This window comes from Acanthaster planci, linkage group LG02 (genome assembly GCF_054643075.1).
Source record: "Acanthaster planci isolate LZ-2023a linkage group LG02, COTS_SCS, whole genome shotgun sequence".
Classification (NCBI taxonomy): Eukaryota; Metazoa; Echinodermata; class Asteroidea; order Valvatida; family Acanthasteridae; genus Acanthaster; species Acanthaster planci.
Window position 1 is genome coordinate 24,528,746 of NC_141778.1, and position 20,740 is coordinate 24,549,485.

General features: G+C 41.3%; 3 protein-coding genes across 3 annotated transcripts in view; 1 reads left to right on the forward strand and 2 right to left on the reverse strand.

The window, feature by feature from the left end:
- Positions 1-521: 521 nt before the first annotated feature.
- LOC147800050 (sushi repeat-containing protein SRPX2-like) lies at positions 522-5,380 on the reverse strand. The gene is made up of 6 exons (XM_087133300.1): positions 5,227-5,380; positions 4,972-5,001; positions 3,928-4,072; positions 3,226-3,365; positions 2,367-2,543; positions 522-1,910 (listed from the first exon to the last, which is right to left on the reverse strand). Exons 1-6 carry the CDS (start codon positions 5,294-5,296, stop codon positions 1,906-1,908), a joined length of 567 nt encoding a protein of 188 aa, XP_086989426.1. The 5' UTR covers positions 5,297-5,380; the 3' UTR covers positions 522-1,905.
- Positions 5,381-6,015: 635 nt separating this feature from the next.
- LOC110990290 (tRNA wybutosine-synthesizing protein 5-like) lies at positions 6,016-19,914 on the reverse strand. The gene is made up of 10 exons (XM_022255192.2): positions 18,990-19,914; positions 18,583-18,646; positions 17,350-17,475; positions 16,826-16,968; positions 9,948-10,154; positions 9,510-9,588; positions 8,594-8,656; positions 8,175-8,255; positions 7,723-7,806; positions 6,016-7,606 (listed from the first exon to the last, which is right to left on the reverse strand). The coding sequence occupies exons 1-10, from the start codon at positions 19,451-19,453 to the stop codon at positions 7,487-7,489; spliced, it is 1,431 nt and encodes a 476-aa protein (XP_022110884.2). The 5' UTR covers positions 19,454-19,914; the 3' UTR covers positions 6,016-7,486.
- The window catches only part of LOC110990291 (uncharacterized), a 63,776-nt gene continuing 62,950 nt past the window's right edge, over positions 19,915-20,740 (forward strand). Inside the window, exon 1 of the mRNA XM_087133288.1 lies at positions 19,915-20,032. Coding sequence (XP_086989414.1) covers positions 19,966-20,032 — 67 coding nt within the window. The 5' untranslated portion in view covers positions 19,915-19,965. The remainder of the gene's footprint in view (positions 20,033-20,740) is intronic.

Consider the following 20,740-nt stretch of genomic DNA (forward strand, 5'->3'; position numbering starts at 1 on the left):
TCTTTGCTGGCATTCTGCCATATACTTATAGAACAATAAACTGCCAAAGGAAAGAAATCGGTGAGAACAAAGTACAGGTTTTTCTGGTTGCAATTCTCTGACTTAATATTGCTTAAAAGATGTTCAGTTTCGTCAAAGAGTGGTCACTCGCCCCAAATGTTGATTCCGATTCGAAATAACATCACTTAATTTCATTTTCAGAGCATTATAATAAAGAAAAAAATATCCGTCCTATTTATCGTCAAGTTTGTCGCAATCTGGAAATGGCTTTGAGTTGGAAAAGCAAATTCCTTTTTTTTTCAATCATTTTACTAATTTAAAAAATCAATTTTTTCATTAATATAAATTTGTTTACAAATCATTGGCTCTTAAATCTAACTAATTAACAAGAGACAGTCAAATAAAAGTGAGTTATGTAATTATTGCGAAACATTTATACCTGATTTCTTTGGTCTTTTCGTTTTAGTTAATTTTGAATCACAACAAAAAGGACAGCCAAATAACCGCTAATTCACACCATCTTAAGGATAAATTCAATGACGAAACTGAGTGATTAAATCACTGAAATTTAATTCATTTTCTGTGTACAAACCAATGCGACATTGGGGTACAGTGCATATTATTACATCATTGTATCGCTCATGAGCATTCAGTTCAGCCGTTTCACAATAGTGCGCCACCAAGAGTTTGCCACGCGTTGGCCAATCAAAATGCGCGAAAGTTGTCGACCCAATGCGCGTTTAGAAAGGGTCGACAAATTTCGAGCGTTGTGACTGGCCAACGCGTTACAAACTCTTGGAGGCGCCCTATTGTGAAACGGCCGTATTCATATTAGCATAATACCATAATGGCCCCAAAATACAAATTGGAAAACAAAAATTGAAATAATTGCTTTAAACTCATACAACAATAATTTGCTAATGGAAGTGGAAAAGTATAATTCATCTAACATTTTTTGTGCACAGATCAATGCAGCATTGAGGTTCAATGCCCGAATTCCTCCGATTACATCACCGCGTTGCTCATGAATATGCAAAACACAAAAAGGCCCAAAATACAGATAGAAATAGTGATTAATTTAAAATAACGTTGCATAGTCAAGAATTTTAGTAATATATTTCATGGACAATGCGGCACTCTCATACTTTCATTTCACCCATTTCCCAACCGTAAGTGTACCCACTAGCCTTAATCTCAAGCATGCCATGTTAACGTGTTTTCTTTCTCTTCTTTTTGACTCCAAAATGTTGCCTACAAAAAACATACTAATGAGATGTTATCGAAACGGGAAGTTGTTAAAAAGAAACAACGCGCACGTGCTTGTACAAATATTCATAATGTAAACATCAACATGATAATTGAACACGTCAATAAAACTGTTGTTGTAACTATAAGGTACATTGGTATGCAAAAAGGAGAAAGTTTTATCTCTGATCTACAAAGCATGCTAGAATTTCAAGGGAAGCGCAAATTAATTTTAGAACACCGACAAAAATAAAACAGCACTTGCAGTAATATTTACAGCCTCAAAACGATGAAAAACTATTATTACCATTGTAGTACATGTACTTATGTGTTAGAGAGGCTTCCTTTGAAAGGTGATTCAAAGAATATCCGTGGAAGGAAATCAAAGCTTAAACTTTTACTCCAAACTTCATATTTTGGAAACGTAATTATTACAATGTGAGAGACGTCCATAACAAAGTGCGCCACCAAGAGGTTGCCACAGATGAAAGGCAAAACTCATAAATGAAACTATATTGATAATAATTATTGATTCATCGATTCGCACAGCAGGTATGACAGGAACCAGTCGGGATTCCTACCTCTGTGTGCCTTGAAATCTAACCATCAAAGATGTTGCACAAGACCATCATCTTCTGTCCAAGGTTGTTGAAAAAGAGGTTAAACTGGAGGGAAGATCACAAGAGGAAGAAGTGTCAAACCATAGTGAGTTTCACTCTCAGGAAAATTTCTTTTGAAGTAAATATCAAGCTAATATACAAAAATGACATCATGATCTGGCTATGTAAGTTTGACGAGACAAGCAAATCAATTCAAAAGTAGGAAACTGGTTAAAGCTTTTACTGAACCATTTATGTTCAGATCTCCCAAACTCTGTGATTTCTTTGTAAATTTTCAATACATCTTCCAATTTAGGTCTAATCAGCTTTCCCCTACAATAGAGAAATCCATAAATTTTCCTTTAAAAAAAAAAAACACACACACATGTTCTCAGGCATTCACTAAACATTCACAAAATGATTACATCTCAGACGATCTACCCATTCCTGTTAGTCAAGAGCCTGTCCGCCCAAAACTGTTTTGCTAAAAACTGAACAAACCATTTGACTTTTTTCTCTTACCTGTGCATCTGGGTGGAAGGCCAGACCACGTTGCATTTGCTTGGCAGGTTCGAGTGCCTGATCCTTGAATGAAGTAACCAGGTGAACAGGTGATGTTACACTGTGAGCCGTACTGGTCCTGATGAGAACAGGAAACCAAACCCCGAGTCACTGGGGGGTGTGGCCCACATCTCTTTACTAAAGGGGAGCAGAAACATGAGTACAACAATGACATCTGGCTGTGTACTACGTAGTTTTGCTAATATAAGCAAAGCAATTAAAAATTAAGTAATCATTAAAGCATTGAACCACCTTCCGTCAGATCCCCCAAACTCTGTGTTTTTTTCAATACATTTTCCTATATAGGCCCGGTCGGTTTCTCCCTAAAAATAAAGAAATCCAAGAAGTTTCCCTTTTTGATGTTAAACCTTTTGAATAAAAAAATATTCTCAGATAATCGCTATACCATTCATAAATTAAACCTCAGACAGTTTACCCATTTCTATTGGTCAATAGCCTGCCATTATGGACGGTATTCAGTTTCATCAGATGGTAAACTACCAGCTGGTTTTAATAACTTCCCAGTTTCATAATTTTATTCCCATTCGGTGGTACTCTAACTCTCATACCTGACGATCACAGACCAAATTATTGCCACCTATAGGCATGTACAAAGCAATTAGGCTAAAATATCATTGGCACAATAGTCATTTTCATGTTCTCCGATTTATACATAAGTAGGGCCCAAGTTACCTAAACTAAGACCCCTCTCACAAACAAATTCTACGGGCTTGAACGAATATCGTGCAAAATTACCACTGATATTATTTTTCGTAATAATGTAAAAATGGTAGATGAGGTAAGAATATTCAGTACTTACTCCTCACAATGACTATGAATGAACACAAGTTGGGTTGCCTGTTATTTTTTGCATCTGTGGCTGAGTATCTGATGTAGTAAGGTGATTGACTAGCATCGAAGTAGCCACCATTGATTGGGCCGCCATCCTCTCTCAGAACTCTGCAAATGAAACGCCAGATGTCTGGACTAAACACAAATCTTTTGCTGTTTAGCATGTCGAGCTCAAACAGCAAAACCAAGTGTCGACGAAGGCCTAGGTTATAGCCCGTGGTCTTAGAACCGAAAGTGTGTTGCCGTTCTATCGTCAGCCGTCATCAAAATCCAACTTCCAAACCGACTGCCAGAGTCGTTTGACGTCTGTCAGCAGGTCGCCTGCTTTCCGACATCTTTGAAGAAAAACTAATAACCAGGCAGCTCTCACTAATTTGGCCGCTTACGCATGCGCGTACAGGAGGCCGGGGTAAGTGCTGCAAGTGTAACGTGACTGATGGAGAAAAGTTCAGTAACGTTTTCACTGTAATTCTGTCAACCCTTTTATAACATTTCTCAAAGCAAGGATATATTACAAAGCCTTTCTGAAACTTACTCAAATATGCCAATGAGAAAGCTCCGAAATAGATGGGCGAGCCCTTCACTTTACTTTCTCTTCCATCATTTTTTGATATTTCCACACTAAATCTGGGTAATTATAACGTTAGACACAGGGAGAACTGGTACTCACCTAACGGGACCACAATGGGTGTCTTCAGTTCTTGCTCTCGGTTCAGCCCATCGAACATTCGCACTTGATGACAGAGGGCCTGCATACACTGTCATAGTCCAAGGGCAAGTTCCACGCACTAAGGTTGGCGGTCGCCTGCATGAAGCTATGTAAACAGTAAAAGGGTAACCAACGGTAGGTTTAATATCCGTCAACGGCTGGAACTAACAGAAACGTCAGAAAAACACTTCTTGTTGGAAATGTACCCGACCAATCAATGGGAAGCCAGCACTTAATACAAAGGCTCCTTGCCTGAGTGGGCGTGGTTTAAGTTACAACGACTTCACACTTGTGAGCAGGATAGTTTCACTGCATGTTGCAGCCACTGATCTGTCTTTTGTTGCAGCTGGCTACGCTCGTCGTACGCGCTTGCTTGCATGTGGGACCACATAGATCCGAGGAGACGCCAAAAATACGCCGGAGCTGCACCCACACAGGCATTTTTAAACTTGGCGCATGCGTTCTTTTGGCTTATCGGTTGAGGAGGCATGTAACGCGCGCCAACATTTAGGAGGGTTTTACAAAGCATGTCGCACGTACACTCACGCACGGATCATCTTCGAGCGTGAGTACCAATTACACGCCTTGCGAGGAGGATTGCCCCGCAGTATTATTATGGCTTCTAATTCTGATCGCTAGATTAGTCTACAATGTAAAAAGGTTGGTCAATTTTGGGTTGATATTTTGCCCAATGTTGGTAAAAAATATCAACTTGGCAACCTTTGGGCAAATTCTTCCCAATATTTGGTCAATGTTTGACCAACAGTGACGGAAAATTAACCAACAACGTGGTAGCTTTAACCAAGGTCGGGCAAATAACAAATGCCCAACACTGTTTTGACCAACGTTTTTTAAAGTGTACACCAGACGTCGCAGAGCCGACTGACTAACGTTGATTACTGATTAACGTGTGAGTGCAAAAAGTAAATGGGTGTACGGGGGAGCGGGTAAACTTAGGGGCACACTGCTGAACGCCTTGGAAACGAAGTTGGTAGAGGTACTTACTGCCGCCTCCACGACCCCCACGGCACGCATCTGAAAAGTTGGAAAAAAAATACGAGTACACGTTTTAAAATCACATGTGCTTCATTTTAGCAGTCACAGTGGCATATGCATCTGTCAATCAAAGAACGTGTTGTATTTTGGATATTAGTGTACAAATTTCTTATGTTGCCTAGGACTTTACAGGCCTGCACAACGGTCGTAGATTATGCAGTCATCTGCAGCCATCATGACCAATGTACGCGTTGAAAAACCTACCCGATGCTGGGAGAGACAGTAGCATCCAAAACAGGATGACGAAAGCACGAACACTTGTCTTCGCTGCCATCTTGAAGTCTGGTTGTGAAGTGAACTTGCCCTGTGCTCCGTTTTTAACATAATCACCAAGTGGTCTGACTCCGCCCACTCACGCATGGCCCTATAAAGCAAACCATTTGGGGGCGTAATTCAGAGTTGGTTGAGGGTGATGATGCACCAATCAGGAATGAACTTGCAATGGTGATCGACCTTTCGACATGAACCGTGATGAAAAGCGGTGACCGAAAACGGAAGCATGACGTCATGAATGTTGTAATCAGCCAAGGAATGGGGAACTCCAGAGCGGTGGGTCCTCTCGGGCAATCTTGTCTGGGCGAAATGGCCAATCTTCAACGGTATTGAAGTACAGAAATCTCTCGGTCCCAGCACCTGTTTGTTACGGAGCTTTTTTCCCTGCAATTCCGGGTACTGCTGAGTTGGTTTTTTTTAATCGTTCAACTACCAGCAATCCCCCATTTCATGCATGGAATATATATATTTCTGGTGATTCCGATTTAGAATCCGCACAGCTTTATAAAAACACCAACCTAGCCACTCCGTGACTCTCACAACGAAGATCACAGAGATAATTCCCAAGCCATCCATTGTAATAGCTGTAATTAACCCCTTTTTGTCAGGATTATACTTTTCAGCTCATGAAGAATTGCCAACAATTAAAAACGAATTGCCTTAAAATACCCTCACGATGAAAACTCGTAATTGAAAATTGGGTTAAATGGTACATAAAGGTGTGTTTTCAAGGAATTTGTTGATCACATCTTTATTGGCACAAGAAATCAAATAAAAGTAAGCACAGACGTCATAACTTTAATTCTCTCAACAAATGTTGTGATTTAGTATGTACCAGCGGTACCAAGTGTCATTAGAACACACACACTTCCTCCTTCTTGTACAAAGACGAGGTAAACCACTTTTGATTAACGTTTCAAACATTGTGCTTGACTGGCCAGCGGCAAGTAAAACAACATGGTCTGCGTTTTCCCCTCAGGTGTCGTGTTTACCCGAGACTGCACGAGCAAATCACACAGGTTTGGGCGCGAGAAATTCAGACAATATTCAGGGACAGGGCCACCTCTAGCTCTGGGCCGCGGAGTTGGCTTGGGGTGTCCCTGAGTGAGGGTTTTTGCGTGCGGTCGTGCTCACAATTATTAAAAACCTTCACAAACTAGTTGCTAAGTTTCCGGGATTCTTCTTTTCTTGTCGTACAGTTTCCCTTCCTACTAAAAGCAAACTCACGAAAGAGTTCTTGGAGTGAATTGGAATTTCAGATCTAAACGAGAACTATGAAGGCCACTTACATATAAAAATTACAGTACTAGTTAGGGATGTGGGAAAGGCTGGTACTTGGTGTTGTTAGTACAATACCGGTATAACTTTTCCTGAGCAAATTCACTGCAAACTGTATTCCGACAAATCTCTGTTAATTCAGAATAGGCTGGAAGATGGAACAAGACAACGTTTGTGGTTGTCATGAAAAGAAAACTAAACGCGTAGACTTCGCATCTTTAGCCAAACCCGGATCCTCAATTTTAATTTGTTTTTGCTCTGAGTTCGGCTCTCAGCAAAGACAACAGTGCGCTCACCCCTGCCCCACGCAACTTTTGTCCAATCAAATGAAAAGGAAGAGCCGCGATCTATTACCGTGAATAGCGCCATCTCTCAACACACTTTCCGCTGTGTGGAACCATTCCTGGGTATAATTGCAACTTGCCGTGATCTGACTGTCGAATAGGTGGGAGTACTATAAATTGTCAGCGCTGCATATTATCAAAACTGAAAGTGTTTAAAAAGACGGGAAACGCTGTCCTTATACAAATATTCATAATGTAAACACTAACATGATAATTGAATAAGCCAGCAAAACGATTGTTGTGAGAATAAGATATATTGCCTTACGATGAAAAGAAAGTTTCATCTGTGATACCGTCTATTTGTACGTTAAGGCTACAGAAATATTCTATAGAGCTTGAAAAGAAGGGCAAGTAAAGTGTAGAACATGAACGGAAAGAAAAACAGCTCTTGTAGCCATGTTTATAGCCTCAAAACAATGAACAACTATTATTTCCATTATCGTATATGAACTTATGTTTTAGAGTAATTTCCTTTCAAAGTCAATCCATAGAAAGAGTATCCGTTAGAAGGAAATTATATCGTTAAACATTTTCTCAAAATTTCATTTTTGTTTTGAAAAACTTGATCATTACAATTCCTGTTTAGGCACAGAAATTCGATCGTTCATCTGTCTGATCTTGCTGCTAGGTTCACGAAATGGCTTGTCAGCATCTGGGACTTTATCTCTCTGTAACCTCTTCAAAGTCTCCTGCAAGAATAACATTTAAACAGAATCAATGCCATGCACTGTAACCCCGTGAATGAAATTCCATTGATAATAACTGCGTATCATCGATTCGCACAGGAACCAGTCGGGAGTCCTACCTCTTTTTGCTTTGAAATCTGACCGTCAACGGTGTCGCACAAGACCATCATCTTCTGTCCAAGGTTGATGAAAAAGAGGTTAAGCTGGAGGGAAGATCACAAAAGAAGAAGAGTCAAATCGAGGTCGGTTTTTCGCTCTGACAAGTTCTTTCAAAGTAAAAATAAAAGTCTGAACTTCTGAGTTACAAAAACTAATACAGTTTAGTGCTGAGGCGTTCAAGTTTGTGTCTCAGTGTTTCGTTTAATACCAACTTTCTACCAGCGGCAAATTGACATACTCGGCAGTGTTATGGGCGAGAGGTAATCACGTGGATTTGGACAGGTAGCCTGTCACTTCGAACGATTTGAGCGACCATTTTCTGTTTCCATTGCCCCTTAGATATTGGTCTAGTCATTCCTCTGTTTGTATTTGAAGCATGCAAAGGTTTGGGGGAAATATGTTGAACTCCAACCTCGTTGACATCCCTGGGAAACTCCTCCGCGTCCTGTAATGTTATCTCCCCATTGCCATCGATATCAAGAATCTTGAATATCTGCCACACGGAAAACAAATTCTTGTTATGGTTTTAACAAAGCAGATTTCAGAGACAGGTGGAGGTAAACACGAAAGGGAGTGGCTTTCTCGTCGCACTCGGCCTGCCACCAATAACAAACAAGTAGACCACTTATATCACGTGACTTGAAAAAATTCAGTCGCTTTCAACTCCTGATCGGCTATTCCTAGTCTTAGTCTTAAAACCCTTTGTGGAATTTCAGTGAAAAGCCTTGGAAATCTTCTGATAAACATTATTGGACATTGATTCAATTAGCTTGTAGTCAGTAGAACTGCATGTCACCCAAGTTTCAAGCGCGATGGAGCAGTGCAGGTTACCTGATGTGTAAGATTCAAAGCCTGTTCAGTCCAGATGTTACTGTGGTCCAACCCGGGCAGTATCTAAAGAGTGGGAAAGTTGAGAAGGGAGAATGTCAAAGGCCGTGTCTGAAATGTGTCGACCGTGGCTAGGGCTAACACGTGCGTCTGTGGTGAATGATTGAATAGCCGCTACCAAATGGCTTTCAATGGCCTGATTGTACAGCCAACCGTATAAGGCAAGTCACTCTATCAGAGAAAGACAGGTCTACGAAACCAGTCAGCAGTGTTGGCTTTACTGCCAGTAACTGAAACACAAACATCATTTTTGAATTTCTTCTACGTAATTCTCAATTCCTAAATGATCGGATTTAGGAATTTTTTTTGGGGGGGGGGTGTCAAGCCCGTCTGATTTCTCTTATGTTCTATTGTTAGGGACATGTTGACACATAAGTAGGCCCCCTAATGCATATTAGAACCCTTATAGGATGCCACCTTCTTTTGTTATTACTGGAATTGTTCTACATTTTATTTCTTAACAATATTTTATGTTGTAATTGCTGCGAGGGTGGGCCCCCCATCTGCTTCTGCATTTTGACAATACAATGAATCGTACGGAGAAGGCATGGTTCATCTTGTCAATCTGACAAACTGTATCGTCATTTTAGCAAATCTTTTAATGAAAAGCTATCATCCTGCATTGTTTTTAGGTTTCCCTTTGCTCGAATGCTTTACTTGAGCCGGGATACAACGGTATCGACTATCGACTAACACTGTTAAATAACAGTAAGACGATGACTATTTTCGCAATCGGAGATCTCAAGTGCGACATTTGCCACGTAAAGACTACAATAAGTCTGCCATTTTGAGTAAACGCCGTGTTAATGAAAGCAAAAAACAAACTTTACTACATGCAATCAAGTATTCTGTGGATTACCATGTCCATGAATTCAAGAAATTGCCGCTCTGTCAATGACTCCATCTCTTCTTCGACCATAAATGCCGTCAAACTTGCGCTGAAAACAACGACAATAAAATTCAAGTTACCGCTCCCAACTATTTCGATGTGCAATGATGATAAGCGGTTTGGCGTTCACTCACGTGCGATGGTGTATGTTGCTTCTGACCCAATAATTATGGGTATCATTGTGAACGCGTCTTAGGCAAGACTCTTCAGCAAAAAATTACTGCTTCTCTCCTCAAATTTGTGATGGTACAGAGCATGCATGCTTCTATTGAGCTGCTGTAGAAAAAAAATCTCATGGCCCAGTGACCAGGGGTGACATTTATGAAACCCTGGGAGACCCCTTTTAGGGATATAAAGCGCTTTATCAGCGCTGCATGTTACCCATTCATTTGAAATCATGCAACTTACGATGGGTCCTGAACGAAAGCCAGTTCCGGATGGAGATCGCCCTGTTTGTAAGCGTCTGGCTGTTCGTGGAAATAGAAGCGAACATCAGCCAGCGAGAGCCCCGGGTCGGGCCTTCCGCAGGACTCCGGGGTTGGTACAACGTAGGCCTGGTGATTCCACCACATGTTGACGGCGACGTTACTTCCATACGAATTCACCTGATGAATCCTGCAATAACACAGTACAGAAATAATATATTCAAACTACTGCAGCAGCATGTAAAGTATGTTACAATCTCGATTTTAAAATTCCTATTCCTTAGCGCGTATCCACCGCAATTTCTTCTACTGGAGGCTTCATGAAATGAAGTTTACATAGGACGTATAATGTTCAGTTTTCTAGCTCTCTGAAAGAACTATTTGACTGCCCTCTTGTGTTAATCTAATTGAATTGTGCAGTGTTTACATAATGATTTTAAGTTTCCGAAGCTGCCGCTCATAGCTTGCAATAGAAACCTTTTGTGTTGTGTGGTCGGCAAAATCTTAGGCCCTACGCTTTTTTGTCGCGAAGCTTGATCACAGCAGAAAAACTGTTCCCGGCAAAAGGGCTTAAGAAATACACTCTCTTTATTAAGTAAAAACGGATAAAATTTACTACAAAATCAACACAAGCTGTACAAAAAAACCACTTTTGAACAACATATTAAAGGACTTGGGAGATTTTTTAATAACGTTTTGCAAAGAAATCATTATCATGATTAAAATAAAACAGTTGCATACTACGTCCTTTTGCCGGGAATTTTTTTTTCAGTGATCATGCTTCCCAGCGAAAGGGCGTACGTCCTTCTTCCAGGCACACGACGTGATGTGCTTTCAAGAAGACTGTTCATTTCCGCGGCTTTTCTGTTTAAACTGTGTATAGCCAGAATTCACTCACACAAGTTTAAGAAGAAATCTTGCCCATCTGCCTACTTCATAAACTAACAGACGGTGATCCATATTTGTACTCTCGCTTACTAATTTGATTCCAATATTTTGAGATTGGCGCGTCCTAACAGGCCACCGACTCCCCCTAACATTTCGACGGGGGGGGGAGGCGGTGACGAGAATGAACAAAACCTCGCGTTTGTTCAAAACGAAAGAGAGAAAGAAAGGAAGTGTGGTGCACCTCTGATCAACTCAAGTAAACTTCGTGTGTCATTGTCCTGCACAAGAAGTTTACTCAATCTTTTATATTTCCCTGTGCGATGCGGATATTTGCTTGCTCTCGTCACACGGAAAAGGGTGAAGAAAAGCACGGCACTCCGGGAAGTAAATGTTTCTTTTGGACTGTGTAAAACACACTGCACTTTCTTGTTTGTTTGTGGGAGATAACCTTTACTTCAGTACAAAGATAGCTGGTGCGGGGGATTCCCCAGTCAATTATACCTTAGAGTAAACTTTTTAGCGCTTTAATTCACTAACTTTGTAAATGGCCAGAGTCTTAGCTGCAGAACTCCAGGTATAACTTCTTACCCACTTAAGGGAGTTCAAAGTTGATCGATTATTTTGTAATATTCAACAGTTTTGCAGAAATTCTTGCAGCCATTAAGCCCAGTAAATCCACTACCTTACTTTGTTAGTGGCGCTTGATGGCGTATTGGAATTAACAAGAACAAGCGTTCTTGTCGTGGTATTGACGAAAGCTCGAAGCATGTTTCGTAAAATACATGAATAGGCCTAGGCCTTTGTTGCTGATATGGATTCTCAAGATATTACTACTACATAAAATGTGAGTGCTCAACAGTGGCCTGAAAAGGGAAGGAAACGAGAATGAACAAAACCTCGTGTTTGTTCCAAACAAAAGAAAGTGTGCTTTAGGGTCCAGTCCACTACTTCAAGCCCCATTGAAAACATTGTAAAATCAGCACCATTCAGGGCCCAATAGCATGCACGCCAACATCCCTGAGATTTCTGAAACACAAATGAAATTCTTGTCTGGTCACTTATCTTTCAATTTCTTTTAATTTTTTTGTGGGTTAACCAATTACATTGTTAATTATTCCCACAAAACAAAATCACCCCCCAAAAGTGATTTTTCCGATGTCTGATTGCAGCCATTTTTCAAGTGGCAACCCTCAATTTTATCTGGCACTTAGGACCATTTTTCAACCGTAGTTTTTAGCCCTTCTGCTTTCATATGAAAGCTCAAAGATCCAGGGAGTTGATCCTGGCAACGATTTACACAATCTCACCATTTTGGGGGCCAAACAATCTCCTTTTTCAAAAGATACTGTGGGGGCACTTTTAGTGCTAATGAGCTGGTCAACAATTCTCACTTGAATATAGCTAACGCTTTATAGCTAACGCTATATCGTAGGCATCACATAGCCTATTTAATTTTGTTCCTAAACAGAAATTTGGAAAAATCATCATGTGGGGCCAATGTGTCTCTTCGTTGGAAGGAACAAAAACCGAAAAGAACCCACAAAGCGGTGCCAACAAACACTTCGTCCGATTGAACGGAAGCGTGGTACACCACGATCATTTCAAGTAAACGTCGTGTTTCATTGTTTTTCTCTAAAAGGGGGAATTCTCAATCATTTCCCTGTGCGATCTGCAAATTTGCATACAATTATTACACGGAAGAAATGTTAAAAAAAACAGCCGTCCAGGAAGTTAATGTTTCCACAGGATATAAAAGCACTCCCCCCTTTGTGGGAGCCAACATACTGTCCAGGATTAACCCACTCAATGTCACCCCAAGGTAAAGGTTAAAGTCTTAGCAGCAGAACTTCGGGCACATAACTTTCATCCAATCATATTTAGGGTATCCAAAGGTGCTCAGTTTTTGTTACATTTCCAAGCCATCCGTTTCACCAACTTTGTAACTGAAGTCTTTTCAGCAGAACTTCTGGGACAAGATTAATCCAAATAAAGATGTCAAAAGACGCTGAGTTTTTTTTAAACATTGTCCATGAACAGTTTTACAGACATCAAACCCCAATAATAAAAGGGAGGCCGCGCTTACGTTGTGAAGTAACTTCGCTAGGGGCGTTTTATGGTGTGTATTGCAATGAACATGAACACATTCCTGAATGGATGGAACTTTGCAACATGTTTTGTAAAAAAAATTGAATTCGTTGTACGTGATAAATAAAAGCTGAGGACATTACTGATTCACTATCCGGTTCGTAAGTGTGACGTCACTTCAGTTTAAACCACGCCCACTGCACATGCACTGCACATAGAGTTACATGCATTGATCGCTGTTAACATGGAACCATGGAACCGGAAGTTAACACACTTCAGCGATCATCCAGTGCGAGAATCATGACGCGTCCGCATGTATGACGAAGTCACGAACCAGATACCAAATTTCCAGTGCTCGATAGAGGCGAAAAGGGGGCGAAATTTCGGAGGGCGGGGATGGGGGGGTATCTGAAAAGTATTAAATGAACAGTGGCATTGTATGAGTTGTGTTCATTTCGGATTTTAAGTATGGGGATCCATGGGCCACGGACACCCGGGGGGGGGCTGTACTAAAGGTTCTCAACTACACAAGTCTTAACTGTATGATTCTGGAGGTTGTATAGCTTTGACACTGGAGTGTCAAAATGGCAACTTTCCACAAATAAGTTGGCTCTTTCTCCTGCAGGGCGATACTAATGGTTATGTAATTGCTCGCGTTCTTAATTCGTGCACAATAATCTAGAGACATATAAACAGAAACAAAGCAGAACTCCAAAATTCCAGAGGTTAATTAACGTTCACAAGTTAGAAATGAGATAGTTACAGCGCTGGTGACGGAGTGGAGTCGACAATGAGTAGCAGTGGGGAGGGGACGGGGATGTGACCCTAATATTTTAGCTGTCCAACGCAATATCTCGATGGTGTTGAAATGATCTCGAGTGGTATTGGAATAATTTCGTGTGGCAATAAATTAACATCGTGAAGTGTCGAAGAAATGGTTTAAGAGTTCGGTAGCGTAAGAATTCAAAAACAAGGAGGACCCTTTGGAACAATGTATAACAACAGACACACTGCAACTTTGGTTTTACGGTTAAAGGTAAACCGTGAAAAGATTCTTTAAATTTGCCACACGGAAGAACGTGAACGATGCATATCCATACGCATGATGCAAGTCTATACCATAAATTTGCCTTTTCATTCAATATGGAGAAAGTCTTTGTTGCGAACAAGGAAATTAAAGTCTGGGATTGAACCCGACCATTCTTGAAATTTCCACATTTTGCCGAATTTGTCAGTCTGTCTGCTTCCCGCCAATTTCCTTCGAAGCTTAAAGATTAAACATCGTACATGCGCACGGCAAAGGATGTGGGCCTTCCCACCAGTCTCTTTTGTAGAAGTTGCCTACGCCTACTGTGTTTTCTTGTCCAATCCGAGGAAAGGCACTGCGGGTTTCGTCACTTTCGCCGCGCCAAGCTTGAGTCCTGCACGAACATCCACGTAGACTGTTCCGGCAACATACTGGGTTGACACCATGTTTGGGGCGCAGTGGTACGCGCGCATTGCATGGTCCCTTAACCAATGTGGTATTGTGATTAATGTACGCTTTATAACGCGCGCATGGGTTTGGCACCATTGCAATAATTGCAACTTGTGAATCATGGGATTCCTTTTTTGTACTAAAAATGTAAAAAGCCAAGTTTGTCCGTTGTATGCCTCCTCGACACATTAAGATACTGTAGCAGGGAATAAATTTGTCCTTGGCCAGTCTTAAATGTTTAAGATCGACCAGTCTGGAGATACGAGAACTGACGCTGATTAGTGATCCTAGTCAAGGACACGTGGAAGTCATCAGCGTCCATTCTCTTGAGCCGCTGTGGTAGACTAAACCGGCTCGAGCACAGGTTTATTTCCATTAATGAATAACATTTTAGTGAATTTGGCCATGACTGGCTGGAACTTTTTCCTTGCTCAGGGTAAGCCCTGCTGTTAAAGGCGACCAAACCAAGTTCTGCTTGAACAGGGTTAGGATTAGATAAATGTTTTGTAATTAAGAAATTAGCAAAATGGGTCTCGCAGGGTCAAGTCAAAAAATTTAAAAAGTTAGGATTATTCCACGATTATTCCAATGTTACTGCTTCCCCCACCCTTCCATCCATGTTATGGTTTTGTGGCCCTCGCGAGTAGTCATGAAAGATCACCTTGTATGGAGATTGGCTTGCGCGTCTCGTGCACTGCATGGATGGCGAAGGAACAGCGTCAGTCAATGTATTATATGTAGTGAGAATTGGCGCCTCTCAAAAGTACAGCGCAAACACGAGTGAAGGCTGTGATTGTTCAACCACAATACAAGGAAGAGGGACCAGATTTCACGGAGTCAAAATCTCACGTAACACTGGAAAAGTGTGTTTATCCGGTTTCTGCTGCTTTATCAGCTCTCGACCAGTCAGAATAAAGGAACTCGTAAGATAGGTTTACGCTATGTTCCCGGCGGCCACGACAATCACGTTTCTGGCCACCGTGGACAAAAAGGTATGGACTTGACACAACGCGGGGTGACGGAATGGGCAAACGTAATAGTCCGTGATTGCCGTGGATGCTGGGCCAGATTTTTAAACTGCCAAAAATGTTGCCACGGCAGTCACGGTGTGGATGAGAAATCTAGCAGGCCGTATAGTTAAACCGGGTGAACGCAGCAAAGCGTGACAGTTCGCGATAGGCCGAATAACAAAACTTGAAGACGGCCCCTAGAGTGAAATGAGAAGCATGCATTCCCTGGCATCTCACGGTCCTTTCAAGTTTTGTCACGGTTGTTGTGCGTTTTGTCCCGTTTTGCCACGTTTTGTCACGGTTCTCAAGGCAAACTAGTGTGTACGGTGACGGTTTCGTTGAGTTCAGTTCAATTTTAATAGCCTATGCACTTTGTGAAATTTTGTGAAAGCCCCGAAAAATTTGGAGTGAGAGAGGTTTCATATTTTCAGAACCATTTTACATGAATTGTAAATTAAAACTGTTAAAAGAGCGATAAAACTGTTAAGAGCAATGAAGCTTGAGCGCGCGCACGAAAAGCACCGACATGATACACAAATGCACCCCCATATAACTGTTTACTGTACCTCCCAGCTGAAAAATTATTTACCTCAGTTCTCAAATTAAGTCATTTTTTCAAATTCACTACTGTCGGACTACATTCAATTGTAGAACTGTTTTGATTGTCGTCACTGAAAATGCAATTTGTAGATGTAAAATTGCAGACTGTGTTTTCTTCTCTTGCCGAACGACCCTGTGGATCACCATTGGGACAGTAAAGGTCAGTTTACTCTGGTGAACGGTCCGGCTGATGTCATTAATGTGACGTGTAGAATTACAGACGACGAAACAAGTCATTTTACCGGTGACCCATGAATATGGATAGGAAAAAGCACACAAAATACATGCGTAACGGCAGCTTATAGGGAATTTTTTGGTGGGTGGTTGAATACAGAAAACGTATTTATGAGCTTTGGCTCTGTTTTCTTTTCTTTGTAGAACAAAAAGTCTTACACTGGGAGGAACTGTATACTGGCAATTGACTCATATGTTTTTGAATCTGATATGTTTCACACTGCAACTTGTCGACCTATGCACACTTCCCGCCCATTTCCTTTAAAGTACAGTTGTCAGAATTATTGGTTTATGCTGAGTAATTCTAGTGAAGACATGCAGTATCATACCCAGGCTTGGGGTTGGGGTGGGTGAGAAACGGAATTGTTGGAGGAAGTATCCCGGAAACATTTTGTCTGCTATGTACCCCCAATGGGTTTGCCACTATATTATATCTACAATTTAAAGGCAATCATTAAACACCTGTCAAAATAACACAGTCTCCCACATTGTATGGAAAAGGAAATAATGGTATTTGTTTAAGATACACTGACGAACGTGGAAACATGGAACAGTATGTTTCTTTACCATTTGAAGGGGAGATAGAGACAGTCTCCTGCTTCCACTTTAGCCTCCAAGAACTCCAGATTTCTAAGCCCAGGGAATTTGTTCAAGTCGACTCGTTCGACGTCTACGCTCGAGTAGAAGCCCTCCGGATGGTCGTACAGAATCTACACAAAGATTTATCGTGAGATGACACCGATAATCGATACTTGTTGCCATATTTAAAGCTTAATTGCGCTCGCGTTCTTTTGAATATATTGTTAGGGTGCTTGAAGCTTGAGAAGGTAACGGCCATCAGCGAATGGCTCCAAATCATTGTCATTTTCTTCCTAATCTCTACACATTTAATATTTTTCTAATTAAAGGTGGCCCTATCCGTTAACTCTTCCTAGATTTCTCGCACCAAAACCTACGCAAGGTCATTACTCTGAAACACAGCACTTCATAGGAAGGTCATGGAAGTATGCATCCGCATGTTCGTCCTACTTTGCCCTTGGCTTGTCAAGCACAATGTTGGATTTGTTGAAATGAGTAGAACTGTCGTTTACCTGGTCTCTGTACCTGGTGTAATTGACAAGCAGGAAGTCTTTCTGTCCTCTAAACACACAGTTGATGATGTCGACGTAATCGGTGTGCAAGTGAGACTTGGTCCCGCCGCTACTAATCCACAGCATCTGTTGAGACAAATTAAGTAACGGTGTGTTTAAGAGACGATGTCTTTTTGTTTTTAATGTGTAGTTGCAGTAGTTGTCATTCCACATTTTGTGCCGTGGATTTGTAGGAATAGAGATGTCATCAATTAAATCAATGAAAACGCACCTTTAGCTCCCATTTAACCCTATTTTTCAAGAGAATACGAAAGTATTTATGCTAGTTTATGGGTAATTCCAGAAATTAGGGGTCCATTTCGTTTTCGTGTCCCTGTCACACCGGACATATGATTTTGTAAGTTCAGAATACATTTTATAATTTTAGAGTGATGAATTCATGCAAATTCCCTGCCAAACAAGTAGTAATACTATGAAATCAATTCCAGTGATATTTCCATGTCGAATAACAAAGGTCCGATGTAATAGGAATACAAAAAGTCACACTTTTGGACCTCTAGTTTCTGGAATTACCGATTTTCATATACAAAGATGTGAGAAACCCTTAAAATTGCTGTGATATTTCAGCACAAAATTTGTGAGTAGATTGGAAAATCCACTGTCTTAATTTTTGTTCTTTAATGACTTTTGTTGTTTAGTTCATGACAGTCTAGGTCATTTAACAAAGTTCTGTCGGAAGTATTTCCAGTGAACGAATAATAGGGTTTTCGACAGAGATCCCCTTATAATAAAAAAAATGTTTTCCCAAATGACATGGTTGCAATAGCACCCCATTTGTCATGGAGAATTTTAATGTTTTGAACAGTGCATTTTCATCCAAAAAGATGACGAATACGGGTGATTCACAATAGTGCGCCTATCCAAGAGTTTGCAACGCGTTGCCAATCACGACGCGCAAATCTGTCCACCCAATACGCGTTTGGAAAGGGTCGACAGATTTCGCGCGTCGTGATTGGCCAGCACGTTGGAAACTCTTGGTGGCGCACTATTGTGAAACGCCCGAATTGTTTTCACACAGTTTAAATAATGTCAGGTTGAACAAAATGTGTCTAAGAAGTCTCATTGGCTGTTTACATGATAGTTAGTGCGAAGTTGGAACATTTTCGGGGCATCGCATTTTCAAACTTATCAGATTGCCTACTACATAACATGACTGTAGTCCCCGTTACTTACCGTCTCCAGCAAATTGGCAGTGATGGAAGCACATTGTAACGATGGCGGGAGTAACACATCCTTCCTTAAAAAAAAAATTGGAGAAAGATATAATACAAGCCACACTTTTGACATTTTTGACTTTTTGAAAAAAAAAAGTTTTAATAAAGGAACAATACAAGCCACAGTCCTGGGACATTCTGCCCAGAAAAAACACCTTAGCATTGCTTAGCAATCAAACTTTAAGAGGATCAGGAAACAACGCAATAACAGTGCATTTGGGTTGAAAGATAATGCTCAATTTATGTTGATCTCGCTTTCGCTGATACATGGAAGCAGATTCCGCTGCATGTCTTTGTGTTTGTCAAAAAACGCATATTTCTACAAATAAAGTACTTTTGGGCTGAGAGCTGCTTTCTTACACTTACTTTAAGTAATCTGGAACTTTTGCTACAAGGTATTCATCGTGGGTTTGATATCTGTCGAGGAATTCAGCCAAGGGCATCTCCATTCTCGGTAGTTGTCTTTCCTCCACCTTCCGCATCTCCACACGGATCAGTTCCTGAGACTCGGGCAAGCTCTTCAGGTACTCGTCGGTCCATTTCCGGAAGGCCGGCGAACGCCGCGCTCCCTGCCTGACGAGAACAGGAACTGAAGGATAGACATAGTCGCGAAAGAATTCGGACGGGGAGGGGAACTCCTCGACGACCGAGACGGGGAGTCGGGTAGACTCGGAAGCCAAAGGCTTCAGATGGCCGGGTGGGAACGAGGTCGGGGAAGAGGACTGGCCGTAAGAATGAGTAGATTGAACATCCTCAGCAACTGAGAAATGCAAGGACGCCACGAGCCAGATTGTGATGGAGAGTATGGGAAATATTTCTGCAATCTTCATGGTGAGAGTGATGTAGGAGTAGTCGCAGGTTGATGACTTTACAAAGCTGTGCTAGTTCTGAATCTGAGTTACCGGAAATACATGTTTATGCAGATTTCATACATGAAATAACGGACTACCTGTGGTTAAAAGGACAAGTCGAACAGATACCAGGGACGAGAGGTTTACTGTCTTGTTTGGAGTCCGTTAAGGATTGGGGATACTGCCCAATAAGATCATTTGACAGGACTCACCGCTCTGCTGGGATGGAGTCTCTCATTCCTAATTATGCAATTTCCGTGACGTCATGTTTCCCATGTTCAATCACCGTTCTACATTATGGTTCATGTTGAGGGCCGGCACTGCAAGTGTTGCTCTTGAAATTCAAGTTATTCGTGACCAGTATATAATTGCCTGAATCTGAAACGCCCCCAATCCGTTTCCTAGAACAAGCCACTGGTGACTGGGCGGAGTCGAACCACCTAATATAAAGTTGAACAAGTAGAAAACTGACCTCACAAGCAGTCTTGGAGATGGAAGTGAAGACAAGTCTTTGTCCCGTCGTTTTTTTTCTCGTGCTTCTTTCTCTCCCAGCATCGGGTATGTTCTATTCACACTGCTAGTGTTCTTGATAGCTGGAATTGACTATATGATTTACGGTCGGCCGTTATGCAGGACTGCAAAGGCGGTTCCACTTTTAAGCAACACCAGACATTACTGTACGGTTTTGAAAAATGCAGCACGCTCCATGCTTGGCAGATCATTTTTTGGTCTGTCAAGCGGCCACCGGTAACAGTGAGCTTCTCCACCAGGGCAATGGGTTAACACTGTTGTTTCCATTCCTGGCTCTCTGTAAAGGGCATCCGTTTTAAAGTGGTATACTGTTAAAACTGTTAGATTCTATTGTCAATTGGCATTAGAGAAGCTGCTGTTTGGGGACAGCACATTTCTACTGTCAATTTTTCTCTGTATATTGACAAGAGATTCCACTTTTGTACTACTACTATAGTAAAAAGTACGGTTTTTGGGTGTAAAATAAAAATTAATCTAGAGCTTTTTTATCAGCAACTTTTGAATTTTGTGCGCATCAAAATGTGGATATTTAATTTACCTTTGCCCTGGGTTCTCACTGGCGGTCTCCAGACTGAATGAGGTCTTGTACAGCAAAAGAGGAATATCTTTCAGGAAACAGTGACGCTACCGTATATGGACAGAAAAGGCACAGCTGGCTTGCTTATGACATGACGTATCTTGTTCCAGGACAGGACTTTAACTTGACGGCGATCTGTTCTGTAACCGAACAGAGAA